Source organism: Anoplopoma fimbria, chromosome 6, assembly GCF_027596085.1.
Source record: "Anoplopoma fimbria isolate UVic2021 breed Golden Eagle Sablefish chromosome 6, Afim_UVic_2022, whole genome shotgun sequence".
Lineage (NCBI taxonomy): Eukaryota > Metazoa > Chordata > Actinopteri > Perciformes > Anoplopomatidae > Anoplopoma > Anoplopoma fimbria.
In genome coordinates this window covers 25,648,151-25,674,026 of record NC_072454.1, presented here as the reverse complement: position 1 = coordinate 25,674,026, position 25,876 = coordinate 25,648,151, and the positions used below count along the sequence as shown (strand labels likewise).

The window sequence follows — 25,876 nt, the reverse complement described above, 5'->3', positions numbered from 1 at the left end:
CTGGTTAACGTAGCAAAGCGCTGGTTAGCCGGTCAATCTTTCCTGTCACTTCCTGTCATTCGTCGTTAGGATTACAATCAATATATTTGGCATCTAACGCAGAGCTCCTGTTATTACCCAGCTAGCTAAATAGCTGTGCAGTGTGTACATTGGTATTATTTTGATAGCCGCTAAGCTAGCTAGCAGCACTGTAACGTTAGCTGCTTAACTCCACAGCCTGTCGTGTGAACCATCAGCCATCTGAAAGCACTGGTGTGATGGGGCCATACTGGCTTGCCGGGCTCTCTTTGATAATTCAGTCTAATAACCAGTCTAACACAGTGTTGGTGTTGCATGCAAAGTCAAGTCACAATGTATTACTGACAGGACATTACATACTATGTTTCCAAATGCTTTCATATTCGTTCCCCATTAGGTATTTGCAAGGTTGATCGCTGCCCTCTGCTTTGTTTACACATCATCCTGCTATGTGTCAAGATAAATGTATCCTATATATAGACAGTGGATTGATGTTAGCATTTGTCAGTATTTGTTGAAGAGCTTTAAACCCTGATTTTGATCATTTAACAAATTAATATTTCAGTGTAAAGTAAGGCCAAACGCTTGATTATTCTTATCCCTTTTCCAAGTAACCCTAACCCTGTGATTTAGACTCATTTTTGAAATAGGAATAAGACTACAAGCTTTGCCGGTAGCAAGTACTGAAGTTTTTGTTAATGAGGTCGTTGGCCGTAAACACATAGTCAGAAAAATAGAATAAATGTAGGACTTTTAGGAGGAAAACCTCTCTTTGTTTGATGGAATACTCAAATATTAATAATGATGATAATAATACACATTATTTATGCGGAACTTTTCAAAACAAAGTTAAAAAGGGCTATACATGGTTGGAATAGTCTAACTAACAACCACGTCACCTTTTTTTTCACCAATTTTTCTGTGTTTAGAGAAAAGTCTATGCTGTAAATACGAGAAGCACGGTAGTGCAGACAGACGGGGCTTCCATGTCCGTCTCTGTGTCAGCCTTGTGATTACCTGGTGTCTTGTCCAGGGTGTGCCCTGATATGAATAAAATATTTCTCCCATGGAAGCTGTGTATGTTCAAAGTGTACATTAAAGTGACACTATACAAACCCTCTGAAAGTGAAAGGGTGATGACATCAAACCTCACTGAGCCGCTAGATCTTCTGTCGACTTTTATTTCAGTTAACTTTAATCTCAGTTCATTTTCAGCAGAGTTTTCAAGTCCGGGCTGGTCATGTGTCTGTCAATTTTAGTTGATAGAACGTTCAGCCCAGTTGAACCTTCCCTGGCTTGATGGCTATGCCACAGAATTTATTTAATTTGAAATGGACAATGTCATATACCAATGCTACAATACAGAGCATGAAACCAGATTTCTTGAGGGTTGTATCATGGTAATAAAAACGACAGTTATCATACCATGTACACAGACAGGAGCAGTCTGACTGTGCTGTTGTGCACCTACAGTATGTGTTAACTGTTAATAATTATAGGACATTATTTTAAAAGTTATTGCTACTGTAATGTAGCACACATGCAATTCTCAGGCTAAGTGCTGTAAAACAAATGGGTTGTTACATTTTTGCTGTTGCTCCCAGATAAAAACATTTTCTTTGTAAATGCCAAGAGTAAAATCTGATTCAATAAATCCTTCTATCAACTTCAATTCAGTGACCACTAATTGTCACTAGGATCATAAGAAATGATATGATTCGATTTCTAATTCGGTTTCTCCCATGTTGATCATGAAGAGCTTCTTCAGAGTGGGAAAGGACAGGTAAAGGGTTGGTTTGAAACACTGACCACCTGTAGATACATGTCTATTGTTGTTGAACTTGAGTATGTGGCAATAGTCACCTTTACCTGCAGATTATGTTGTATATGTTGTTAATGTGGGCTCAGAGACACCTGACTCATTCATGGCTTTGGTAATGGGAATATTCCAAGCCTGGCTTCTTAACCACACACTTGAGACACTTAACCCCAAGTTGCTCCCAAAGGCTGCGCCATCGGTGTGTGGATCAGTGTATGAATGGGTGAATGATATGTAATGTAAAAGCGCTTTGAGTGGTCGGAAGACTAGAAAAGCGCTATACAAATACAGTCCATTTACCATTTACCATTCACACAAGTTCAACTGATTGACACAAGTGTTCTGAATTACGGCTAAAGAAGTGATGTTCTGTGATGCTTTTGTGCTGCTGCATTCACTTACTAAGTGTACTTGCCTTGAAGAAGGTCTCTGACAGAAAGCTGGATAATTACTAGATTAAGCAGATTTTTGCACCGATTCGAGTGTTCAGATGCTTTTTTTAATTACGTTTGATAGTCTGTAGCCCCCACACGTCAGCCTTTTCTGTTAATGTGCGTTGTTAAAAGTTGATGCTGTCACATGGTTACGCCAAAAGAGCAGAGATGAGAAAGCAGTGGGTGTTTAACTTCTTTTACTATTTGTGTGACTTCAGTTTTTTGGTCAAACTTTCAAACGGTAGCTTTTAGTTTTTCTTTACATGAGGATGCTCCTTCGGTCAATCACCATCCATTCAACCCAATAGATAAACCAAAGGGAGATACCTCATGAGGTATTGTCAGGGCAATTAAATGGAAGATTAAGCGCTTACGGCACTTAAAGAGGAACTTGAAGGTTGGATTTTTTACTACATTCATTCTTAACCTTTCCTGAAAACTACCAAGTTGATGCAGGATTTGATATGATTTACAAGGAAAAAGGGTAAATGGACTAGTACTTAAATAGCGCCTTTGTGGTCTTTCAACCACTAAAAGCGCTTTTACGCTACATGTCAATCACTCTTTCACAACCATTCATACACAGATGGCACAACCTTCAGGAGCAATTTGGGATAAGTGTCTTGCCCAAGGACAAAATCTCGCTCTAACTTCTGAGCCACAGAATTACATTTGTTCAGGATGCACAAACTCTAGCTTATGATCTGGCCTGGGCCTCCAGCAGCAATTTCCACCTCCTGCTGGAGCTCTGGTGAACCTGCATGATTTTGTCTGAGTTCGACCGAATCTGACCGGCGGGCTCTGACGACAAGCATTAAGAATAACTATGTAGAAATGGATCATCTTCTTGCTGCTGGTCTCGTTTACTTATTGAGGTAATAAATATGTGTCAGTATTTAATTGAGAATTGTTTCATAACCAGTTTAAAGTAAGCGAAAAATCAACATTAAACAGTAACATTGTTCTTTTCCTCACTAAGGGCATCCAGCCTACATTGGAATCCTGATAACTTCTGATTTTTTTTTTTTTTTCCTTGAGTCACTCCGATTACAACAAGAATGTGATGTCATATTTATACAAGACAGATCTTTTCCAACCATAACCAGCCTTTAAGGTGGTGGAGCCGCTAGTTTACATTAAAAGGACCAGGCCAACGTTAGCTTTTGTGCGTTTTGTGCAGGTTAAAAGTTGGGAATTCACTTCTGACAACATGTCTCGTGTTTTAAAGAAGCTGTTAATTACAACTTACAGAACAAAACGAAAGTGACGTAGAAAATGGAATGAAGTTGAATGATTTTTGTATTCAGAAATAATTGTCTAAGACAACCTATTGAGTTTCATAATCTGTCCAGTTATCAAGACAGTAGAGCAACAACTGATGCTACCAGTGTAAAAGATGGCCAGTCAGACCTGTTTGTCTGAATAAACGTTTGGCTTTGAGTTGTTTGGCACAAGATGGAACCAAACGTGTTGAATAACTGAGGTTTGCCTGTATTATTATCTCAAACTAAACCACTGACTTGTTAGGTGTTTCAGGTAGTAGCTTTAGGCCATCTTTCTCCTTAAAACCTCCTGACACTGTCTGCTGTCCTCTGTTCCTGTCACAGCTAAACCCGGCGGTCGTGTCAGGTGTCAGTACTTTCCAGCAGTGGATAAGGTGCTTTTTGTGGACGACTATGCAGTGGGATGCAGGAAGGACTTGAACGGCATCCTGCTTCTGGACACAGCTCTCCAGGCTCCAGTGGCCAAGGCCGAGGATATGGTTCAGCTGGAGCTGCCCGTCACAGAGGTAAGAGCGGACTCTATATGTTACTGTTCACACTGGTCAACACCAGGAAGCTCTTTACAGAGATGGTTGTTGTCACCTGATATTTGCATAGATGTGTTTACACTAAGCCTTTTGTATAATGGAATAAACTGCTCAATCTGAGTACATATGGAAGCAGGTTTCAATTCTCCCTCACATTACGTTTACACTAACTTTCCTCACACTCACCCACTGTAATTAAATAACGTAACGTAAAGATCCCAGCAATAAACCAATAATGGTGTGGAGCACACAAAAGCTTAATTTCATTTTTTTTGTCAAAACTGCTTGTGGTTGAAAGAAACAAGTGCCTGTGTATGGTTATTGTTCAGGTTTCACCACATACAGTATTCATCAAAATCCCAGCACCAAAGGGGGCACCAAGTTTGTCTTTTTGGAAAGGACCACTAAACTCTATTATCCAAAAATATTATTATTATTATTATTATTATTATTATTATTATTCCTTTATTGATCCCCATGGGGGAAATTCGCAGCAGCTCAACTACATAGAAACAGATAATAAATACACATATTATACAATAAAATAAAAATAGAATAAAAATAAAAATGTACAGTATATCCACATGGGGGGGGCCTGGTCAGCATGATGACAGACTGTGGTCTCCGCTGTTGTTGTACAGTTTGATGGCAGCGGGCACAAATGAGCGTCTGAAGCGCTCCGTCCTGCTCTTTGGTAGAATCAGCCGATGGCTGAAAGAGCTGCCCAGCTGCCACAGTTCCTCATGGAGAGGGTGAGAGGGATTGTCCAGGATGGCTCCGAGTTTGGCCTTCATCCTCCTCTCACCCACTGACTCCAGACTGTCCAGCTCCAGACCACCACAGAGCTGGCTTTCCTCACCAGCTTATTAAGTTTGTTGGCATCTCCAGTCCTGATGCCACCACCCCAGCACACCACAGCAAAGAAGTTCCACACTATGGTCACTCACACACACAGAAAGCAATAATGTTACATCAAACCGCTGTCAAAATGTCCTAACAAGTGTGGGGGAGGGGGGTCTATGGGTAGAAACATCAGGAGCAGATATTGGATCGAATTCAGGGTTAATTAATGAAGTAGGTTAGTTGGGCCCATGCCTAGATGGTGTGAGCTTCTACTAGGCCGTGTTTTCTGTTGTGATTTGATTAGCTCAACGCAACTTGTTTGTAATGTGGCAACAGCTTAAACCTTTTGCAACCTCGGCAACTAACTAACATTAGGGACACAATAATGTACACCAATGTGTTTCAGAAGCCCAGGAGGATAAAATGCTCCCATGCAGGATGTGACTTATGCCAATGAGGCTTCCGGTTTATCAACAATGATCAACACTTGGACATGATTTGATTTCACGTTATTTGTTTTGTAAATAACTAAAGCCCTTCTCGTGTTGGTGGAAAGGCTAAATATCTTCTGGCAGCAAAAAGCTGGGGAAACACTGGACATCTCATCTGCTTCCATCTCGTACTCTTCAGCTGGCAACGCAACTGAATTTCATGTCATACTTAAAACAAGAGACGATTCACAGCAAGCAAAACCGAAGAAAAAAATAAATATTGATTGTAGACATCCCCTTGTTTATTTACTGCAAAAGTGAAATCTATTGAAAACATTACAAAACATTTTATGGTTACGTCACATGCAGATGCTCAAATAAATATTGTTTTTGTGCAGTGCACAGTGCGGTATGAACCGATATATGGGAATGCACCCACTTGGGTTACATGCAGATATGCGTGTGTGTGGTGTGTACACGTATTTGTGTCTCTGTTTGTCTGTCTCAGGGCCTGCTACCAATACTTTTTGTTGGAGTCTCTAGTTAGGTTAGTTGTTGCTGACTGTATCTACAGACAGTAATGTAAAGTCATGTTATCATGCATCAGATGGCATAACAGCCCATGTGACCATTCATTTGTAATGAAGGCAGTACCAATGCCTGACCCCAGCAGTGAAAACTATAACTAAATAAGTGTGTTTGTGTGTCTTTTCAGGCCCAGCAGATGCTGTCAGCCTGCCAGGAGAAGATCGATGTGTCTAACACAGAGGGCTATGAACTCTTCATCACCCAGCTCAAAGAAGGCCTGAAGAATACCTCACACGAGACGGCAGCCAATCACAAAGTGGCCAAGGTTAGTCTGGCCACCTATCCAAAGGGGATTTTGTTTTATTGTTACATCCTGTATTAAAATATGTTCAAATTTAGCTATTAGTGACACATGGAAGTCACGAGCAGTGTTTCATTATATGGAATGTCACATTAGAAGATCATGTGAGAGGAGCCGGTCAGGGAAGACTAAAAAAGTTTCCCAGCTGTGGGGTCTCTCAGAGAACCGGATTATACTCAATACTGTGCCTTTTTTGTTTTTTGTGTTCCCCATCAGTACTGACAGCATTTGGGCAAAAAGAGAGCAGCATTTTAGGTTAGGGTCCTTTGGCCAAAGAGCTCCTGGACACAATAACATGAACACTTGTATAATCCATTGCCATCCAGTGCAGTAGCCTTAATGCTGCCCCGATCAGGATTTGGGGGGCTGATCGACGATCACTGGAAGCTTACGATGTCTATTTCAATCCTTCCATTTATCCTGTAGCATTATATATTTATTTATTTAACTATTGATAAGGAAAGTCTTTATTTAGATAGTCCTCCTACAAATAGGTTTTTTACAAGTATTTGTGACATTTCAATATCTTCTCTGAGACTCAACATTTCAACTGTTTCACTTTGTCTGTAGATGTTTAACAGATTCTTTATGGAGTATACTGTATGTGACAATTCATGAACATACCTACACATTCTTCAAAATAATTTAGTTGACATTGACTCACTCAATCTGAAGCTAGGTTCACCTCCAGTTCAGCCATTTCAGAAGCGCATAGAGAAAATGTCTTTCGTGTTTTGTGTAATCTGATCGTCTCTTCTGATTGGCCTTCATAGAGACTAGATCAAACTATTTAGAACAAACGTCAGCGGATAACAATCAAGTGTCCCAAGGATCAGAGCACCCTTAGTTCATACACTGTTAATAGCTGTTGATGCACCAGAAAGGGCCTTGGATCACAAGTCACAGTTTGGTCATGAAAAAGTATTATTCTTTTCATATTCTCAAAATCATTTACCTAAAAATGTTAATGTTCCAAAGTCAAAATTAGCTTTCCCACTACCTTTTCAACTGGTCTGTAAAAGAAAAATCAAGCACAGAAAAGTATATGCATCAAGCTGTGTCCCTTCGAATCAGACTCTCACCATGACAAATGGCTTGTAAGTCATGTCAAGGAGCTCTGTATCTTGCCAATCCGACTAAACAATCCGACTAAACAATACGAGTAAACAAGGCTACATTCTGAAATGACATTAAAACAAACTGATCTGATGAAGTGAGCAGTGAATCTGGGTTTTTATTCCTTGTCCCTGCCTTCCTGCTTGCATTGCCAGCTTGCACTGTTACTATTGCAACAAATTGCCCTCACTACTATCCCACTTCCCAAACTGCCAGTTTTTTTCTGTCTGCCAGGGTTGTTATCAGCTTTAGAAACAACCCCAGGTTTCATTTGATAAGCAAAACAACCAGGCTGACCTCTCTGTTGGCATTGTCCCCACTCTACTACGTTTCCATTTTCAAACGCATATCTTTTACTACATTTCCACGGGTCCACACTACTCCGGAGTTTCAGAGCACCGAAACAGACGTAGCTTAGAAACCCTACTGAAGCTGGATAAATTTGAAAATGATGACGTAGACACCTGCGTTCACTACCTGATTGGGTCTTGGCAGTTACGACGTGTCCTTCCCTGATTAGTCACGCCCCTATCACATGACCCTTTTTCCGGACGAAGATAAACAGCGTGTGATACATTTCAACATGGCTAACGAATTGCAGGCAATTCTTTTTACACAGAACGGTGCCACCGAACTTGATAGCCATTATTTCCAGCAGCCTGCGTGGTGCCACAATAACTTTTCGCTGCGCCCAAAGTTAAATCTGGTTGTACTTTGCAAACCACGTCATGTATGAAAGACCATTTAGATTATGTTTTCAAATGTTTTCCTTATAACCCATGAGCAGCTGTGTTGCCTCATTTTTTGTCAAAATAACCTAAAGAATATAAAAAAATGTTGTCAACCCTACGGTACCCCATATACTCAACTGTTACTCCAAAACTGTTACATTTGTATGTAACATTTATATAAAATTCATCATCTTCTTTCCCTTTAGCTCCCCGTCCCCACTAAGCAGATTTTTCCCCAGGAACTTGGTTCCTTCTTGCAGCTAAATTACTGTTTAACGACAACACTAACTTGTCATCAAGTCCTGAAGTCAACCGGTACCAGTGTCAGCTTTACAAAATTGACAATTTGATATATGATCTGTGTCTCATGTACTTTTTCTTTTGCTAACCTTAAATTCACCTCTCCTCTCTCTGTGATCTTTTTTTTCTCCTTTTATTCTTTCAGTGGGCGACAGTTACCTTCCATCTTCCCCACCACATGCTGAAGCTGGTGGCCAGTGCCATCGCCAACGAGCTGAAGAAGATAAACCAGAACGTAGCTGCTTTGTCTGTGGCCTCATCCATCATGGACAGGCTCTCCTACCTTTTGTCAAGCGCCAGGCCTGAGCTTGGGGTGGGCCCCGGGCGCTCTGTAGATAGGTGAGCTAGCAGGGAACCAATTCGTTTTTCTTCCGAGATTTGTTTCGAGGATTTAGTGTTTTTTAGGTATCACCGTGTTGTTGTGAACATATGACATGTAGATTTACCTCCGAGACCACAGTGAAGATAATCAGTTCTATACCAGGAATGGGTTTGTCTTTGAGTATGTCAGACACCACTCTTGTTTTCCTGAAATAAATGCACATTTTAAAAGTGTGTTGTTGCACAGGAATTATTCATTCAGTTCACAGAAGTGTTCCAATCAGCAAGGCTGGATGACTTACTGAACAAATAGACAACTACCCCCAAAAGCTCAGGTTCACTCCAGGTTAAAGAAATGTATGTACACAACACATTTTTACTCTTAATGTTATAGTTTAAGAGCATTGACTACCAATTTGTGCTCTTAAATTATTGATCAGCCCGCGCAAAATACTAAATTGCACTGTGTGACCACTTTGTCCCTATGTAACCAACGTTATTGCAGTTCATAAAATAACAGTGAAAGTTCTGAATATGTACTGTCCAAATGAGGCACTTGGATTTAATGCAGTTTTATTTAGTGTTTAGCACGTTTTCCTGTTGAACAATGTTTTATCAAAAACTGAAACATTTAGAATGGTTTTCCTCCATCCCAATCTATTAATTCTTGTGCATGATAGCGGTGGGACCCAATGCTTCCATTACCGTCACGACATGGATTTTGCAATACCGTCTTTACTGTTATCAACACACAGGTTTTGGAGCCGCAGCTCAAAGACATGATGTGTCCACGCAGACAGCATAGCTGCTGTGGCACTGTTACTGCTAGCCATCAACAGATCATTTTACTGTCTAATTCTGCTTCGAAAAAAATAGGCCAACTACATCAAATCTCTATATGAGCCGTCCTGAGCCGAGCCGTGCTGCTCACGATCCATATGTCTTTTGTACAGTACTGGTCCAACAGAGTCTACGAAGTGTTTTTTTCAAACTCTTTCTTCATGTGGGTTAATATGCAAAAGGTTTTGTCAGCTTTTGCTTTCTTCAGAGATGTAAATTATTTTTAGTGTTAAATTCCTATTTTGGCTGAGGTGAAAAGAAGTGAAAAAAACTTTGATAAACGATAGCAAATATGTGGGAATACATTTTCATTGCTGAGACCCAGGTTCCTCAGCATTACATGGCCCCGTTTCATAAAGTGGGTTTAGTATGTTAATCCTGAAATGAGGGAAACTCTGGGTTCATAGTTTCAGAAAGACAAGTCACTTTGACTCTGGGTCTGTTACCGTGGTAACTGACTGGGTCTGTTACCGTGGTAACTGACTCTGTGAACCTAACCTGCTTGCTAGTAGGTTTTCTTAAACAAACCCTGAGTTTCTCTCTGTCTCCTCCCTCTTACAGAGCCAGACAGGGTGTTTCATTTCCTCATTCATTTTTTTGCCCTCACGCTCAAATATTACACAGTCAAGTCACCCTCGGGATTGAAACCAAATCAAATTGAAACATCTGCAGGTAAATTTTTTGCGACTGGGACTTTTTGGTAAATAAATATATATCGCTGTGCACAAAGTTGATGTCAGCTGTCACTGATGGAAAATAATTCCTATAATATTGGTGATTATAAGTTAATATTTCTGTGAGCGGGATCGTGGTGCAGCTGTAGAATGTAGTTTGAAAGAGTTATTTATAAGGCTGCGTATCATGCACCTGTTTTAACAGCATTTCAGTGAAGGTGTTTAACTTCACTACATTTGTTGGAGTAGCTGAAATACAGCACCTGAAGGCTGTTGAGCATTAAAAAACATTTAAAATCCACTGTAGTTTAACCCTTAAATCACCCAAAACATGGCTCAGACCGTCTATTGATCAATGTATTTTAAAAAAAAAATTCATGTATATTTTTTCATATTCAGTTGGCCCCTGTGTTTTTTTTTTACTCATCAGATTAAAGCTAATATATATATATATATATATATATATATATATATATTATTTAAAATGTAGACTACAGCCTCATACACAGTCAGATTTCACCACTTCATCATAGTCTGGTAAATTATGAATTAATCGACAATACAGAATAATATACATGCATTATTATCTCTACTTCAACTGAATTGTAATGGAGGCTGCCTGTTGGTATCCTGTTGCCATGGTGAATCGTGGTATCGAAGCTCCATTGATGATTGCTTTTTTCAGTGAACAAACTCAGAGCTGATTAAACAAACTCTGATCAGCTGTTCTGGAACTGAAAAACTCATCTTGGGGTTAGTCAACTCAGAGTTCAGGGTTGGGCTAAGGGTTTGTTAAACCTGCTTTCTGAAACAGAGCCAAGTTCACTAACAAACCCATGGCTATAATTAGGCTACTAACTCTGTATGAATCCCATTATCTTCATTACCAGGCAGATTGCCTCTCAAAACACATATAGGCCTATACCTCATTTCCATTCTTATTTTGAGCCATTATACACAATACATTTTTTTGTTGTTGTTAAATGGCCAATAGAGTGAAAAGTTATGGAGTCATATTTTGATTCCATCCCTTTTAATTTCCACACAATCCACTTTCCACACTAGCATGTTTCTAAAATGTGTTGTCCTCTACAGATCTTTGATGTACAGTGAGGCCAACAGGAGGGAGACGTTTACATCGTGGCCACATGCTGGGTACAGGTGGGCTCAACCTGATCCAATGGCTCAAGCAGGGTTTTACCACCAGGTAGGTTCTGAGAGAACTCCTATACTCAGTTTATACCTGTTTACTCCATGCATATTTTCATTCTTGGCATGCAAACAAAGGGCTATGTGCAGTAGAGCTTGATGGTGTTTCAGGTCCCTGCCACATTATTCAGTTAAAGGAAGAAAACATGGCTGCATTTAACCAAATGTAACCATGGAGACTGCTCTTGTTAAAACTCATGTGCTTTGGTTTCATGCCAACAACCTATAGCTGGAGAAAGCTTTGCAGAGAGCCATCAGTGTCTGTGCAATGGAACAATAAATGTTAATGTCGCCATCAGCAACAACCATTTGATAAGTACAGTAATGATACAGTCATTTACATATAAAAAAGGGGTAATGCGTAAAAAAAAAAGGTAAGGGGGTAATTATTCCTACATTAAAATGTATACTGTATTAACAGTATGAACAGTGTCAGTGTGATGCAGAGTTCGCAAGGTAGCAGCTGAAGGGAAGAAGCTATTTCTGAGCTTGCTAGTCCTGTAACAGAGAGTCTTGTAGAGCCTCCCAGAGGGAATGAGGGCAAACACTCTGTGTCCAGGGAGAGAATGTCCCTGACTATGCTGAACGCCCTTGGCAGGCATTGCGAGTACTGATCAGCATCAGCAGAAAGGTAGGGGGTGGTGTATCAATGATGCATTGGGGAGTCTTCACCACCCTCGTCAGTGCTCTCCACTCCTGTAGCCGTGGTAGAAGTTCACCAGAATCTAAGGAGACAAATGGACCTTCTTCAGATGCTGGTGTACCTTTTTGAACTAGGTCAAAGTGTTCCATGAGAGTTTTCATGGAGATATGGAGACCAAGAAATGTATATCCAGGGGTGGTGCGCTGGCATGTGCGTGTTTGCTTCCTTTTCATCAACGTTTACATATTGCCTCAATAACTTTATCAGGTTCGCTGTTAAAATTGGTTTAAAATCCCAAATATTGCCCAAAAGGTGCTTTTGCTTTATGCTTTGACGCCAAATCTTCAAACATTTCGTCAAGCTTTTGTCCAGTGATCTGATTCTGCTACTCTTTGCTTCAACTCTGCCGCTGCTCGATGAAGCCGACACTTCAAGTTTATAATTATTGCGACCGTTGTCTGACTAAGAACGGTAGTGGTGGGGAGCAAGTAATGTAAATGATGTATGCCTGAACATCGTGAAACACTGGTTACACAGACTACCGCAGCAAATCTAGTGCACGGACTGTCCTGAGTGGGAGAGGGGAATGGCTTGTACGGCTCAGAATGTTGGTGTTAACAGGGTCCAAGGTCTTGTTTTCCTCTAGTGGAGCAGGAGACATATTGGTTGAAGTACAGTCTTCAGGGTAGAGTGGTTAAAGTCACCCACAACAATAAAGGCTGCCTCCGGATGTGCAGTCTGTTGATTGCTAACAGCAGCATGCTTTTATTGCAAACTAAGCATTAGCATCTGGGGGAAATATGCCGCAGTCACAACAGCCAATGTGAACTCTCTGGGGAGATAGAAAAGTCTATACTTAACAATGAGGTATTCTTAGGTAGCAGTGACTGATGTTGGCCGTGTCCATGCACCAAGCTTTTCTTTCATAAATGCAAAGTTGCCCTCCTCTGGTCTTACTGGAGACATTTGCTGTTCTATCCGCCTGGAGGATGAAGCGATCGGTTAGCTCAGTGGTGCTATCGGGACCATCACTGTTGGGCAATGTCTCTTCAAAAATCATGATGCTGCAGTCCATAATCCTTTTTATGAGTGATTATCTGCCGTTGCAGCTCATCCATTTTGCTCACCAGTGACCGTACAATGGCGAGAAAAATGCTGGGTAGACACAGCTGAGGATGATTTTGTTTTAGCTTAGATAAATCCAACTTTAAAAACTTCTTGTCTGTATGTAATGTATGCAAGAGTATTCTTAGTGAGCAGACTTGAAACAAATAGATAGATAACTACTAATTCACAGAATCTAATGACACATTATGCACTTTCCACCATCTCCTCCATCTTGGTCCAGATGATTATAATTTACAATAACTTAATAATTTGCCCTGTCCATCCACAGCCTGCCTCAACAGGGGACGACAGAGCCATGTGTTTCACCTGCAGTGTGTGTCTGGTCTGTTGGGAACCTACAGATGAACCCTGGTGAGTAGAGATCATTAATTATGCATTCATTTATCTCCTATTGCATATCATTGATGACCAACACGTCTCCACTACCCCCAGGTCCGAACACGAGCGACATTCTCCCAATTGTCCATTTGTGAAGGGCGAGCACACACAGAACGTGCCGCTGTCAGTGACACTGGCAACCAGCCCCGCCCAATTTCCCAACAGCCCCGACAGTTCGGACAGGATTGCCTGCTATGGCTTCGGCAGCTGCCCGCAGTTTCTGGCTGCTGCCACCAAGAGGGGCAAGATCTGCATCTGGGACGTCTCCAAAATGATGAAGGTCAGAGCATCTAACTGTGAATAAATGAGACTTTTTCATCCGTCTTGTGTTTCACTCTCAAAGATGTTTGGAGACGGACAGAACATGTTCGTATTGAGCCCAAAGTCTAAAGTGTGTAATTGTGTGCTGAACAGATGCACTTGAAGTTTGACATCAATCCGTATGACCCAGCCATCCTGAGGCAGCTGATTCAGTGCGGTGATGAGCAGAGCCAGCAGAACCTGACTGAGTCTCGGAGACCAACTCTGGCCTGGCTCGAGCAGACATCCTCCTGCTCTGACCTGCCCAAGCTTGAGGGAGACAGGTGAAACACACACACACACACACACACACACACACACACACACACACACACACACACACACACACACACACACACACACACACACACACACTGATTCATATAAGTATACACACACACACTGATTCATATAAGTATACAAACATACTCAGCTCACACCAAAAATGTTATTCACTGATCGACCCTTTGTTTATAACTTGTATATACCTCGATATGAAATCCAGAAGAACATTGTAGATGACCTCAAGCTGCCATACAACAAGAAAACACAGCTGAGCTGCTACAGAGATCAAAACAGTGTGATGAGCTAGAAAGAGCAGTGCACGACACATTGAACTGGGACAGAAGACTCATCCTGTTGCTAATGGGAATTCAGGAGCAGCTGACGAGTATTTCAGGCATCTAGCTGCAGAAGTGGAAATATCTGAAAGTGAATATCCTAGTGCACTGGCCACTAGCACCCATGCCAGAAGACTATAGTACTCTGAGAACTTTCATTAGAAGAATCTAAACCTTTTTGGAATGTGAATGCATAGTACCGGCAGTTGGAGAGAAATACAGGAACAATATATAAAAAATGTGTCATGGCAGGAAAGATACACTTTTTGTTATTCAATTCAATTCAGTTTATTTTGTATAGCCCAGAATCACAAATTACAAATTTGCCTCAGAGGGCTTTACAATCTGTACACAATCTGTACACATCCTCTGTCAAAGAACAAGTACCTCAGCAGTGTACTTCAGTACAGAACAGGAGTAAATGTATCCGGTTACTTTCATCTCTGACAGACATTTGGTAAAACAATTACATTGATGTGAACGTTGTAGTCTTTATACTCCAAACTCAAAGTACTTTTACCTGCATGCCTCATCGTGGGCTGGTGCGCACATGTCAGGAATGCACCAGCCCAAGATGAGATGACTAGAAGGAGGGGGGGGCCACAAACTGTAACACAGCTACGCAGTCTTTCCCTGTGTGAGTGAGTCACAGTTCTCAGTTTGTGTTATATCATGTTAGTTATTTTTTTACTTCTTTTCCAGTGATGACCAGCTGGAGGACTCAGACAGTGATGAGCATTCCCGATCAGAGTCAGTAACAGGTATGAACACTTGAATTTTCCCCGTTTGTTATTTCTAAGGGCTGGTGGTGCTCTTGTTGTTTGGATTTGGATGGATCATACCTGAAGCCATGTTGATCCATCTCTTTATGTTAGGCCTCTTTTAAATAGCATTTCCCATCATTGGTGTAAGGTTCCTGACGGGGGAACCTCTTCTCTTACCTCTTTTCCAGGCCAGCAGTCCCAGTGGGAGAGCATGGACGTGAGCCTAGGGGTGACGTCGCTGAGTGTTCTCCAGCAGCCAGAGAAGCTCCAGTGGGAGGTGGTGGCCAGTGTGCTGGAGGACACGGTCAAGGACCTGGAGGAATTGGGTGCCAACCCCTCACTAAACCAAGCCAAGGCCCACAGCCAGGGCAAAGCAAAGGATAAGATCCCTGACCACCACAACATTCCCTTCCCCTGCCTGCTGGCCGGAGGCCTGCTCAGCTACCGTTCAGCATCAGGGACCCCCATGGCTGGACCCCCACCCACAACCCCAGCTAAAACACGCAGGACCACAGATGGTCCCCTAAGGACTCAGGGGCCTGAACCCTTCCCAAATCCTGGGCCTCTACAGGACCAGGGCCCCATGGAGATAGAGACCTTCAACCCCCAGACTGCAGCCCAGGAGCAGGGCTTCTCTAACCTACTAGGTTCCCAACCACCAAGCCCCTCTTCTCTGCCGGCTGTTCGCAGGACTATACCCGTGCTGCTGCTGTACAGTATCAGAGAGGTGGATGACAAGTCCTCAGGGCAGGTATTTGCTCAAATGAACAACCTGATGAGCAAGGGGCTCCACGAGGAGGGCTTCACTGTGCCACAGATTATAGAGATGGAGTTTGACACGCACGAGCAGCTTCTTCTTCAGGACCCTCCCATCACTTACATTCAGCAGTTCGCTGATGCAGCAACTAATCTGGCAGGGTTAGACGGTCACACGGACAAATGGAGCACTCTGGCTGCAGCGACTGCTTCCACCCCGCCTCGACCAGGAGCTCTGGTGCAGTGCTTGAGGCTGCCGAAACAGCTGGAAGAGGAGAATCTTTATGTGGACTCTATCACGCCCTGCTGGGACGGTGTACACCTTCTAGTCGTCCTGCAGCCTTGTGTTGCTGAATCTCTAAGCTCTACGAACCAAGTGGAGGCTCTCAACAATCTCAACCGCCTGCACTCTGCCCTCTGCAGCCAGCGCAAAGGAGACCCCCTACATTCAGTGGCCAATGGGGTGGAAGGCCAGCTCTCAGGGGAGTCACCGCCTCAGACACCCCTCATTCTGCCCCCAGGAGACAAGCAGCAACAGCAACAGAGGTCCCCAAGTGGTGGGAGTGGAGGCTACCTTGCACTCTACAAACTCAACTACTCCACCCGTATTGTCACCTTGGATGAGGAACCTATCAAGGTGCAGCAGATCTGGGACCCTTGTGATGCAATCACCTCTCTTATATTGCTTCCTCCAGATGTGCTTGATAACAGGGAGGATGACAGTGAAGAAGCTCCTGAGGAGGCTCACCCCTCTGGGTCTAAAAATGGCTCATCCGGGTTTAGAGCGGGCCCAGCAGGCTCTGCTGGCTCTGGAACTGGGACTGCATGTGGAGTAGCCACAACCAGCAGCAGCAGTGCTCCTGTCTCCACTCCGTCCACCTCAGCCTCTTGCCACAAAGAGTCCAAGCGGTTAGAGGTGGCAGGCCTGGGCCACCTGGTGGTGACCACGCATGCTGGGTACATCATGATACTGGACCTGTCAACGTTGGAGGTCTTGGCAAAGGTTGAGCCGCCTAAGAAGGAAGGGTCAGCAGAGGAGACTGACCCCTTTGTCTCAGTTACCTATTGCTCTGGCACTGACCGCCTTTGTGCCTGTACCAAAGGTGAGTGTTTGCTTCCTGGATCTGTTTCCCAGCAGAAACCAGTTCTGTTAACTTCTGGGATGGATAGGCTTGCTTCAAAATTGTCATATCACCCAGTGTGACAGTGTGGCTCTTTGGTGTGTCTTTAATAATTGGTGGGCAACAAATGAGCTTTATGGCACATAGGAAGAAGATATATCAAACTTTGATACACACACAATACTAAAGCAAATCGATTGTCTTTATATGGGATTTGTTAACAACATGAAAAATAAAAACTTTCATCATTGTTATTCCTCAGAAATAATTTAGCTATGTTTTTGGTAGTGTAAACCTATAAAGTCTTCTAAATAAACCTATAAAGTCTTCTAAATAAACCTATAAAGTCTTCTAAATAACCAATTTATTGGATGATATAAGCTCATTGCATATACATAGGTATCGATGCAAATGTCAGCCGTAAATAAGACAAAAAAACTACAAAAAAATGGATTTTAGGCAACTTATTTTATAGTTGTTTTATGGGCTGTTTGAAGAATTATTACTTTTTTTTTTATTTACCTACCTAAGTCTTTTGACTCACGGAGTCAAAAAGTGCATTTTGTTTGATGCACAATTACTAATCAATCAATCACCACCGATGTCCATTACTATATTTATTTGTATGTACTTTATGAAGTTATGTTGATATCAAACTGCTCTGATTTTACTAATTTAGCATTTAGCAATGTAAATTAGTCATTCGGATTTAAATTGATAAAATAAAGTAAAAGTAAAAAGGTAGATGTGATGTATTTTAAAGATAAATAAACAGAGGTTAGCATTAAAATCGAAGTCAACAAATTTGTCTGTATTAATTTTGTCACTTCCCTCCTCTGAAGGTGGAGAACTTCATTTCCTTCAAATCGGAGGTGTTTGTGACGATATAGATGACGGAGACATGTTTATTGATGGCCCCCTTTGTAAAGGGGCTGAACTGTTGCTTGAGGGGGCCAAGCCCTCGTCCAACCCCTCTAGCCCTGGGATCACAGGTAAACTTACTGGGTTTCTCAATTCAGACCACATGGTCTGATGGTTAACCAGACACATTCAGTGTTCAATTCTTTGGCGTGCTGCAATACTGTAAATCTGATCTCCTACAATTGTCCCCCAACCGGCCTTTGTGCAGGAGTGGACCTCCTAGTGGACCAACCGATGACCACAGAGAGCCTGATGTCACTGGTAGAGCTGACACGCTTTGAGACGTTGACCCCCGCTTCTCGGCCACAGTGCCGCCGTGCTGGGTGGAGGTGCAGCAAGAGCAGCAGCAGCGACGCCACCCACAGCACCTTCACCAGCAGCACCATGGAGACGCAGCCCAACACACCCGGACCTGGAAGCTTCAGAGTGATAGGTAGCCTAACAAACTAAACAGTTGCTGTACCGGTGATGTCATATGTAATGGTTATAGTGTATGATGACATCATAGTTTAATGTAAAGCCATGCAGTTTATTTAATTGGTACAGACCGTGCATTCATCTTCTGTCTGAGGGTTAGTCTGCAGCCATTTCCATATGATGGCTTTCGAGCTAACAGCAAAAAGTAATTGAAAGAGATCTTCATCCTGTGCCATAAGTTTATCTGGGTTGGTATAATATAATGGTGCAGGTGGTGACCCGTTTTGTCTCTACAGCTCTAGCTGGGACGAGCATGTGTTTGAGCTGGTGCTGCCCAAGGCCTGCATGGTGGGCCATGTGGACTTCAAGTTTGTCCTGAATCCCAACATCGTCAACATTCCTCAGCTCCAGGTCACCTTACTGAAGAACAAGGCACCCGGGCTGGGCAAAGTCAGCGGTGAGGACACTGCTTTTGGTTGCATTATTTTAAAAACCTTTTGATTACTTTACTCATACATCCAGGTTGCAAAATTGTTCTTCGCAGCTGCAATGATTTGATCGGATTATCCTTTTTTTAAACTTTGGTGTTTCAAGATGTTCTTTCTCTTCTTTTCAATATCAGCTTCAATTAATTGGGGTGTTTTAAATATGGAGCCACTATCTGTGTCTAAATATTGGCTCTCATGTCTAACAGAGACGGCAGTAGACAGACAGATCTCCTTCCCCCTCTCCAGCATGCTCCATGCTAACGGGGAAAGGAACGGCCAGCCTCTGCTGCATGACTTCACAGAGGACATCCAGTTCATGGACATAGAAGAGACATCTGGTAATGAATGCAACCATTTGAGTTTGAAGTTAGCTTTGCTCAATTTCAGATTAATAAATCTTGTTTTTTTTAAAAGGACTCTTTCAACTTGTAAATATATCCATTATTGAGTGCATCACTACTACCAAAATAACATTTCCCTTTATTGTTGTTAAAACCAAGACAATCAAACGTCTGAGGAACTTTGTTAATATGACCAGAGTTCACCAAGAACATCTTTCTGTTTGTGTTGTGTTTCTTCTCCTGTAACCTTGTAAAGTAATAAATGTAATAAGTTGTAGTTTGTTGAAGAACATTATCCTGTTTGAGTTTTGAGATCTGTTATTGACCTCTTATCTTTTGTCGCGACGATCTCTAGGTAAACAGTGGAAAGTCAATGTTTACCTTACAGTCTACCAGGAGCTTTATTGGGTTGTGGCTAAAGTTGAGCCGGGTCCACCTTTTTTGGTGGATGTCCTTTAATATATAACAATTAAATACATTTATATCTATATAAAAGTTGTTACATTTTGTTTAACAAAGTTAGAAAAAGGATCTTTCAGTCAAGCCTGAGGTAGCCTCACACATAACCAAGTGATCCCAGTCTCTTCCATACAGTGAGGCAAACTGCTTATCAGGGCTGGACATTAAGCTTTTTCAGCCACTTGCACCTTTTATATTGTTGAATTTATGAAATTTAAGGGATGGAAATGCCCTAGGCAAAATAAGTTTATCCATGCTTGTATTTTCCCTGGCCTTTTATTTGGGACTAGCTTTTATTTTTTTGTGGTGACCTTTTATTTAGATTTGTATTTGATTGTATATAGTATTAGACTATCATTTTGGCATGAAAATAAATGTTCATGTGTTTGCTTCAGGCTCCATGCTGTGTCCATTCCTAGAGGACCACAAGGAGGACATCCTGTGTGGTCCAGTGTGGCTGGCCAGTGGGCTGGATCTCTCTGGCCATGCGGGCATGCTCAGCCTCACCAGCCCCAAGCTGGTCAAAGGTAACGAGAGTCACATCTAACCGTTTCTGATCCCTGAGTTTTTTTGTTTTTTTTGTGCTCAGGAAGATGATTTTAAGAATAAGCCATTAAGTGTTTCTGAGTTGTCCTGTCGCTCCCTCCACTGCAGGCATGGCAGGAGGCAAGTACCGCTCCTTCCTGGTTCACATCAAAGCCGTGAGTGACAGGGGCACGGAGGAAAGCCCCCGGCCAGTGGTGAGAATGCCCAATGCCAAGCCCCAGGGCACCAAAGCCCACTCGCTGTCTACCCTGCTGCAACGGGCTCAGGCCTCTAAGGTTCCAAATCACAGCTTCTAGTCTTTTTTCTTTAAAAATTTTTTGGAATGTGTTGATATTGTTCCCGTCTGTTTTCAAACAATACTCGCATGACCAAATGACATTGAAACCGTTTGCTCCTAATTTGATTTCAATCTCAGTGCAGTCCAAGTTCAGTCTAAATATATATTCCAAAATTATGAGGCTAGTATGAGGCTTTAATGGTCTGACTTAAGAAAACCAAGTGAGTATCTTACTATTTACAGTCCTTTAAGTGCAGTCTTGTCTTTTTTTTTTAAAAATACTTTTCATGTTTTTTTGTCTCAGTGTTTCCTTGCAGTTGCACAAATACTCACTTGGTTCGTCTCAGACCACTGAAACCCCATATTTACTTTAGATGGACTTAACCCTTAACTTATTATAACAAAACTTACTTTTGCACAGAACAAGGACTAAAAATGTTTCCATCATCACTTACATTGGGATCATGTTAGGAAAGGATCTCTTCAGAGCAGCTATGAACCAGAGTGGTTACAGCAAGCAAGAACAGTTTCAGTTTGCATATGGGCACCTGAAATATTGAGAACCTATACTAAAGTAGTTTCCCCCTGCAAAGCAAAGCATAAAACGTTATACATATTTAATGAGATACATTTCAAACTGTCAAAAATATCCAAAGTCATGATTATCATATTGGCATTGTTTAATGAACTGTTTAATCAGCAATGAGTGCCGTCAGCTGAAGCCATTAAGACAAAATGAATGATTAATCCACCATTTACGCACATATTGATTTATTTGTTTATTGTGTGTGTGCGTGCGTGTGTGTGTGTGTGTGTGTGTAGGATAAGGTGTCTGCAGTGAAAACCGAGTCCACAGCACCCTTGAAGAAAGTAGAAAACCTTCGAGGCTGTGACCTGCTGCAGGAAGTTTCAGTCACAATCAGAAGGTTTAAGAAGACCTCGATGCCAAAAGAAAGGTCAGATCACTGTTGAGGGATAGGACATCAAGTTCTGTTTACATATATAATTATAGTGTTATTATAATGAACACTAATAACTGCTGCAGTAAAACACATCCTACAGAAAAGGTTAGTTCAGAACACACATTCAATCAGATGATGATGTCTCTACTGTACGTATTGCAGAACTTACGTTTTTTTTGTTGTTCTGTGCATTTCAGGGTCCAACGCTGTGCTATGCTGCAGTTCCCGGACTTCCAAGAGAAGCTGCTGGACGCGCTGTGTCGGCGAACAGACGGTAGCCCGGCCACTGAGCATGCTCAAAGCCTCATCCTGGACATTTTGTGCTGGCTGGCCGGAGTTTTCTCCAACGGACCCTGCAGGTAGGACGAAAGCTCCAGCACAGCAAATAAGACACCTGGGTCACGCAAATTTCCAATTAAAAATTTTACAGACAAGTAAAATATCCTTTGTCTTCTTTTTAGTGTAAGAGAAGGAAAGGAGGGCCTGCTGGCAAAAACCCGGACGCGACTAACTGATATTGTGCAGATGTGTTTCTTCGAGGCTGGCCGCAGCATAGCGCACAAATGTGCTCGCTTTCTTGCACTTTGTATAAGGTAAGCAGCACGGTTGATATCAGTGATGATGCTTTCAGCTCTTTTTCACCACAAGAACTTTCTGACTGAAGCGTAGGTCCCTTAATACTGGGGCTCCAAATTATGTGCTGTAACCACAGTATTTGGTGCACAGATAGAGTAGAGTAATGACACTCACTTCTGGCTATCACAAACGGTCCGTATTTATACTGACTAATGCAATTGAGTTTACATTAAATTAACCGCGGGACACCATCTTTCAAAAAGTTAACATGACTACCAGTTAATAATTCAGTCCTATCTGGAGGTGACGTAAACATTGAACGTATTACTTCATACACACAAACCATGAAATCAGTTTCTCGATCAATGAATCAATGAATAGATGTAGACAGCCGCATCCAATAAATGAATGAGGACCCCCATATACCAGATTAAGCAGTGACGGATATCTTGGCAAGATGGATCATTTGTGGAAATACAGGAGACCATGCCAAGTTTGACAGCAACCAGTTGAATTAATTCAGCAGCTGCTAGTGATTGATGGGTAGTATTATATTGATGGGAGACCCTACTCTGATTCTAGCATTCCCTAAGTACTGTCATTATCGCTAGATAGCATCAAACACAACATCACAGGAAATTGTAAAGTTCTAAAAAGTAAAGTAAAGAGTTGTGCTGGAGGGGAGGAGGCAGCTAAACTCAGAATTAACAAATAGTTTGCTTCTAGAAATGTTAAAGGTTTCTAAAAATGCCAACCTTGTAAATTGTACTTCCCGGTAACTAACTCCCCAACAGATGTGTGCAAGACACACTTGCTAAATATTCAGTATTAGAATATGCAAGCTGTTTATTTTAAGATTACTTCCTTGCAGAACACATATCCTGTGTTATTAATTGTTGTGTTTGCAGTGATGCAAACCAGCTGTTGCATTATTTTCCCTGAGAGTACCTGAACTTTTAGAGTTCAGGAGAACACTGGAAAGAAAGGCAAAGCCCATGATGATGGCTACACCTTACTTTATGGAGGGTTCATTCCCATTGTTGAAGAGGCCTGTATGATATAGTTGTTCTTTCGTAATCCCTTGTGTATTTTGTGTTTATATGGCGATAATAATGATCATGCTGTTGTATTTCTCGCTGTAGCAATGGCAAAGGAGAGCCAAGTCAACAGGGTTTTGGCGTGAGTCTTCTGAAGGCAATGCTAGACAATATGCCTTACTTGCCTGCAGCAGCTACGGGTGGTAAGTAACTGAGCAACAACAATGCAGAACAACACGCCGTGTCTAGATGGTCACCCTAGATTTGAAAAGCTCTCCAGGCTCTGCCCGTTGACCTATCCTTACCTTAACCATCTACCGATAGTTTGGCAAGTCTAAGGTAACCATCAAGACCCGACCACAGCACATCCCAGTACTCACCTCCACACCTCTCCCTTTCCTGTCTGGTGTCAGGATCAGTGTTCTGGTACTTTGTGCTACTGAACTATGTGAAGGAAGAGGACCTGGCAGGCTGCAGCACCTCCTGCGCCTCTCTGCTCACCACCATCTCTCGACAGCTGCAGGACCGCCTCACCCCGCTGGAGGCACTGCTGCAGACCAGGTACTCAACTACTATGTTCAAGCAGGCTAGTGATGCACCAATAACATTTAATTATATATGTTATTATTAGTAAGAACAAGGAGAATCAACTACTGCTGAAGTGATTCTCATTTATACTGCTCGGTGTTGTCTCATTAGCAGTGCCCTTACTTCCTTGATGTTTCTACCTAAACAACCTTTTCCGCCCTACTGTCCATTTCCTTCCAGGTACGGCCTGTACAGCTCTCCCTTTGACCCGGTGCTCTTTGACCTGGAGGTCAGTGGTTCATCCTGTAAGAACGCCTTCAACAGCAGCATTGGAGTCCAGTCAGATGAGATTGACCTCTCTGACATCTTGTCAGGTATTAGCTTTGCACTACCGGTGGGCAAAAGCCACCACGTGTCTCGCGTGACATTCTTCTCCAACTATCTGTGTTATCTATTTTGCAAGGGCACCGTCGCAGCATCCTGTGCTTAGCACCACGCAAAACAGTTGTGATTGGTTTAAACTAAGGCTTGACCCCAATATTTACAAATATGCATGAAACACACCAAACCTTTGGAAAAATGTGTTTTATTCAATAACAATACAAACAATACTGTAGAGTAACAGTATCCTCAGAATGATGTTCTAATGCAGCGCTTTGGCGTCCACCTCAGCGGAGTCCTACCTGAGTCATGTCATGGAGATGAGCTGAGCCAGAGACCCTGTTTGCTTGTGTAGAAACGTTATCTGATGCAACACATGGGGAGCTGAGGTGAAAGGGCTGAGTGGAACTCTGGCTACATTACACATGGGCCCACAGCCAGGCACTAAAAGATGTTACCTAAAGCTCAAAGACAATTGCTACCGTTTAGGGGGAGAGCTGGCCCTCAAACAGGACTCTGAAGTTCGTTTACACTCACGCACACACAGAGGGAACTTGCAATGCATTTTGGCTATTAAATATCAGGGGCTCTTTAACCGGATATGGATGTAAACACTCTTCAATTAAACCTCAAAGTCATCGATTTCATGATATTACTAGGAACAATAAATCAAATCAAGTTTATGTGCAAGCGAGCTATAAAACGAAAGCACATTTTTCCAAAACACCCAGGTATGTTAGTATTTTCCTACTATCTAATTGTGATGGGGTAAAGCTGGAGCTTGTTGAACATTAGTTTTCTAAAGGAGACTTGTGATGTTTTTTTTGAGCTCGTTGTTTGGTGTTGTGTGTCCTGTAGGGAATGGAAAAGTGAGCAGCTGTGCAGCAGCAGAAGGCAGCTTCACAGCACTGACAGGACTCCTGGAGGTAGAGCCTTTGCACTTTACTTGCATCTCCACTAGTGATGGCACACGGGTGGAACGTGATGACGCCAGCATGTTCACTGGTAAACATTGCTTTTTTTTTTTCATACACTTGTGTTAGTCTCATGAACTGGTCATTGCCTGAACCTCCAACTCTTTAACCCCAGTGAGTACATTTGGCGTGACGCCTGCAGTGGGCGGCCTGTCGACGGGAACTGTTGGTGAAGCTTCTACCGCTCTGAGCTCTGCAGCCCAGGTGGCGCTCCAATCACTGTCCCATGCCATGGTGTCTGCGGAGCAGCAGCTGCAGGTCCTGCAGGAGAAACAGCAGCAGCTGCTGAAGCTGCAGCAGCAGGTCAGAGACCAAGCCACACACACACACACACAAACACACAAACACACAAACACACAAAGCATTAGTGGCAAAGTGGGCAAATAAAAAGAAATATTCTTAAGACACTGAGCAGTATATAGTAGCACTATGTTACATGGTAAACAGTGTAACATAAACGGATGAAATAATCAAAACTAAAGAAAAATAATGGGTCACAGTGAACATTTTCCTGCAGTTGGAAAGGGCTACGAGTTTTTAATGTCATAATGGCTATCATAGCTATCCTGAAACTGTGTAAGAAAGCCATTGAATAGTGGTTGTAGTAGTAGTTTTGTGTTTCTTATTGTCCTGTTCTCTCTCTGTACCTTTTTTTTTTTTTTTTTTACCACCACTTATTGGGATACACAACATTTAAATGGGAATAGAGAAACCTTCTTTGATTTAATGCAAATTCCATTGAAAACACATTTTCCCAACTGAAACTGACCTTGCCGGTTGAGTCAAAGGGTACCTTTTCATTACAGACTTCTGGCTCATATATG

The 25,876-nt window shown here is 42.2% G+C and overlaps 1 protein-coding gene across 1 annotated transcript in view; it reads left to right on the top strand.

The window, feature by feature from the left end:
• The window catches only part of birc6 (baculoviral IAP repeat containing 6), a 101,241-nt gene that overhangs the window by 780 nt on the left and 74,585 nt on the right, over positions 1–25,876 (top strand). Inside the window, 24 exon segments of the mRNA XM_054600455.1 lie at positions 3,879–4,060; positions 6,071–6,208; positions 8,537–8,730; positions 11,322–11,433; positions 13,475–13,557; positions 13,639–13,864; positions 13,999–14,168; positions 15,207–15,265; positions 15,457–17,127; positions 17,988–18,137; positions 18,275–18,352; positions 18,355–18,499; positions 18,780–18,940; positions 19,178–19,309; positions 20,167–20,298; positions 20,426–20,592; positions 21,417–21,550; positions 21,754–21,915; positions 22,018–22,149; positions 23,275–23,372; positions 23,583–23,730; positions 23,938–24,071; positions 24,937–25,083; positions 25,168–25,355. Of these exon segments, the coding sequence (XP_054456430.1) occupies positions 3,879–4,060; positions 6,071–6,208; positions 8,537–8,730; positions 11,322–11,433; positions 13,475–13,557; positions 13,639–13,864; positions 13,999–14,168; positions 15,207–15,265; positions 15,457–17,127; positions 17,988–18,137; positions 18,275–18,352; positions 18,355–18,499; positions 18,780–18,940; positions 19,178–19,309; positions 20,167–20,298; positions 20,426–20,592; positions 21,417–21,550; positions 21,754–21,915; positions 22,018–22,149; positions 23,275–23,372; positions 23,583–23,730; positions 23,938–24,071; positions 24,937–25,083; positions 25,168–25,355 (4,943 nt within the window).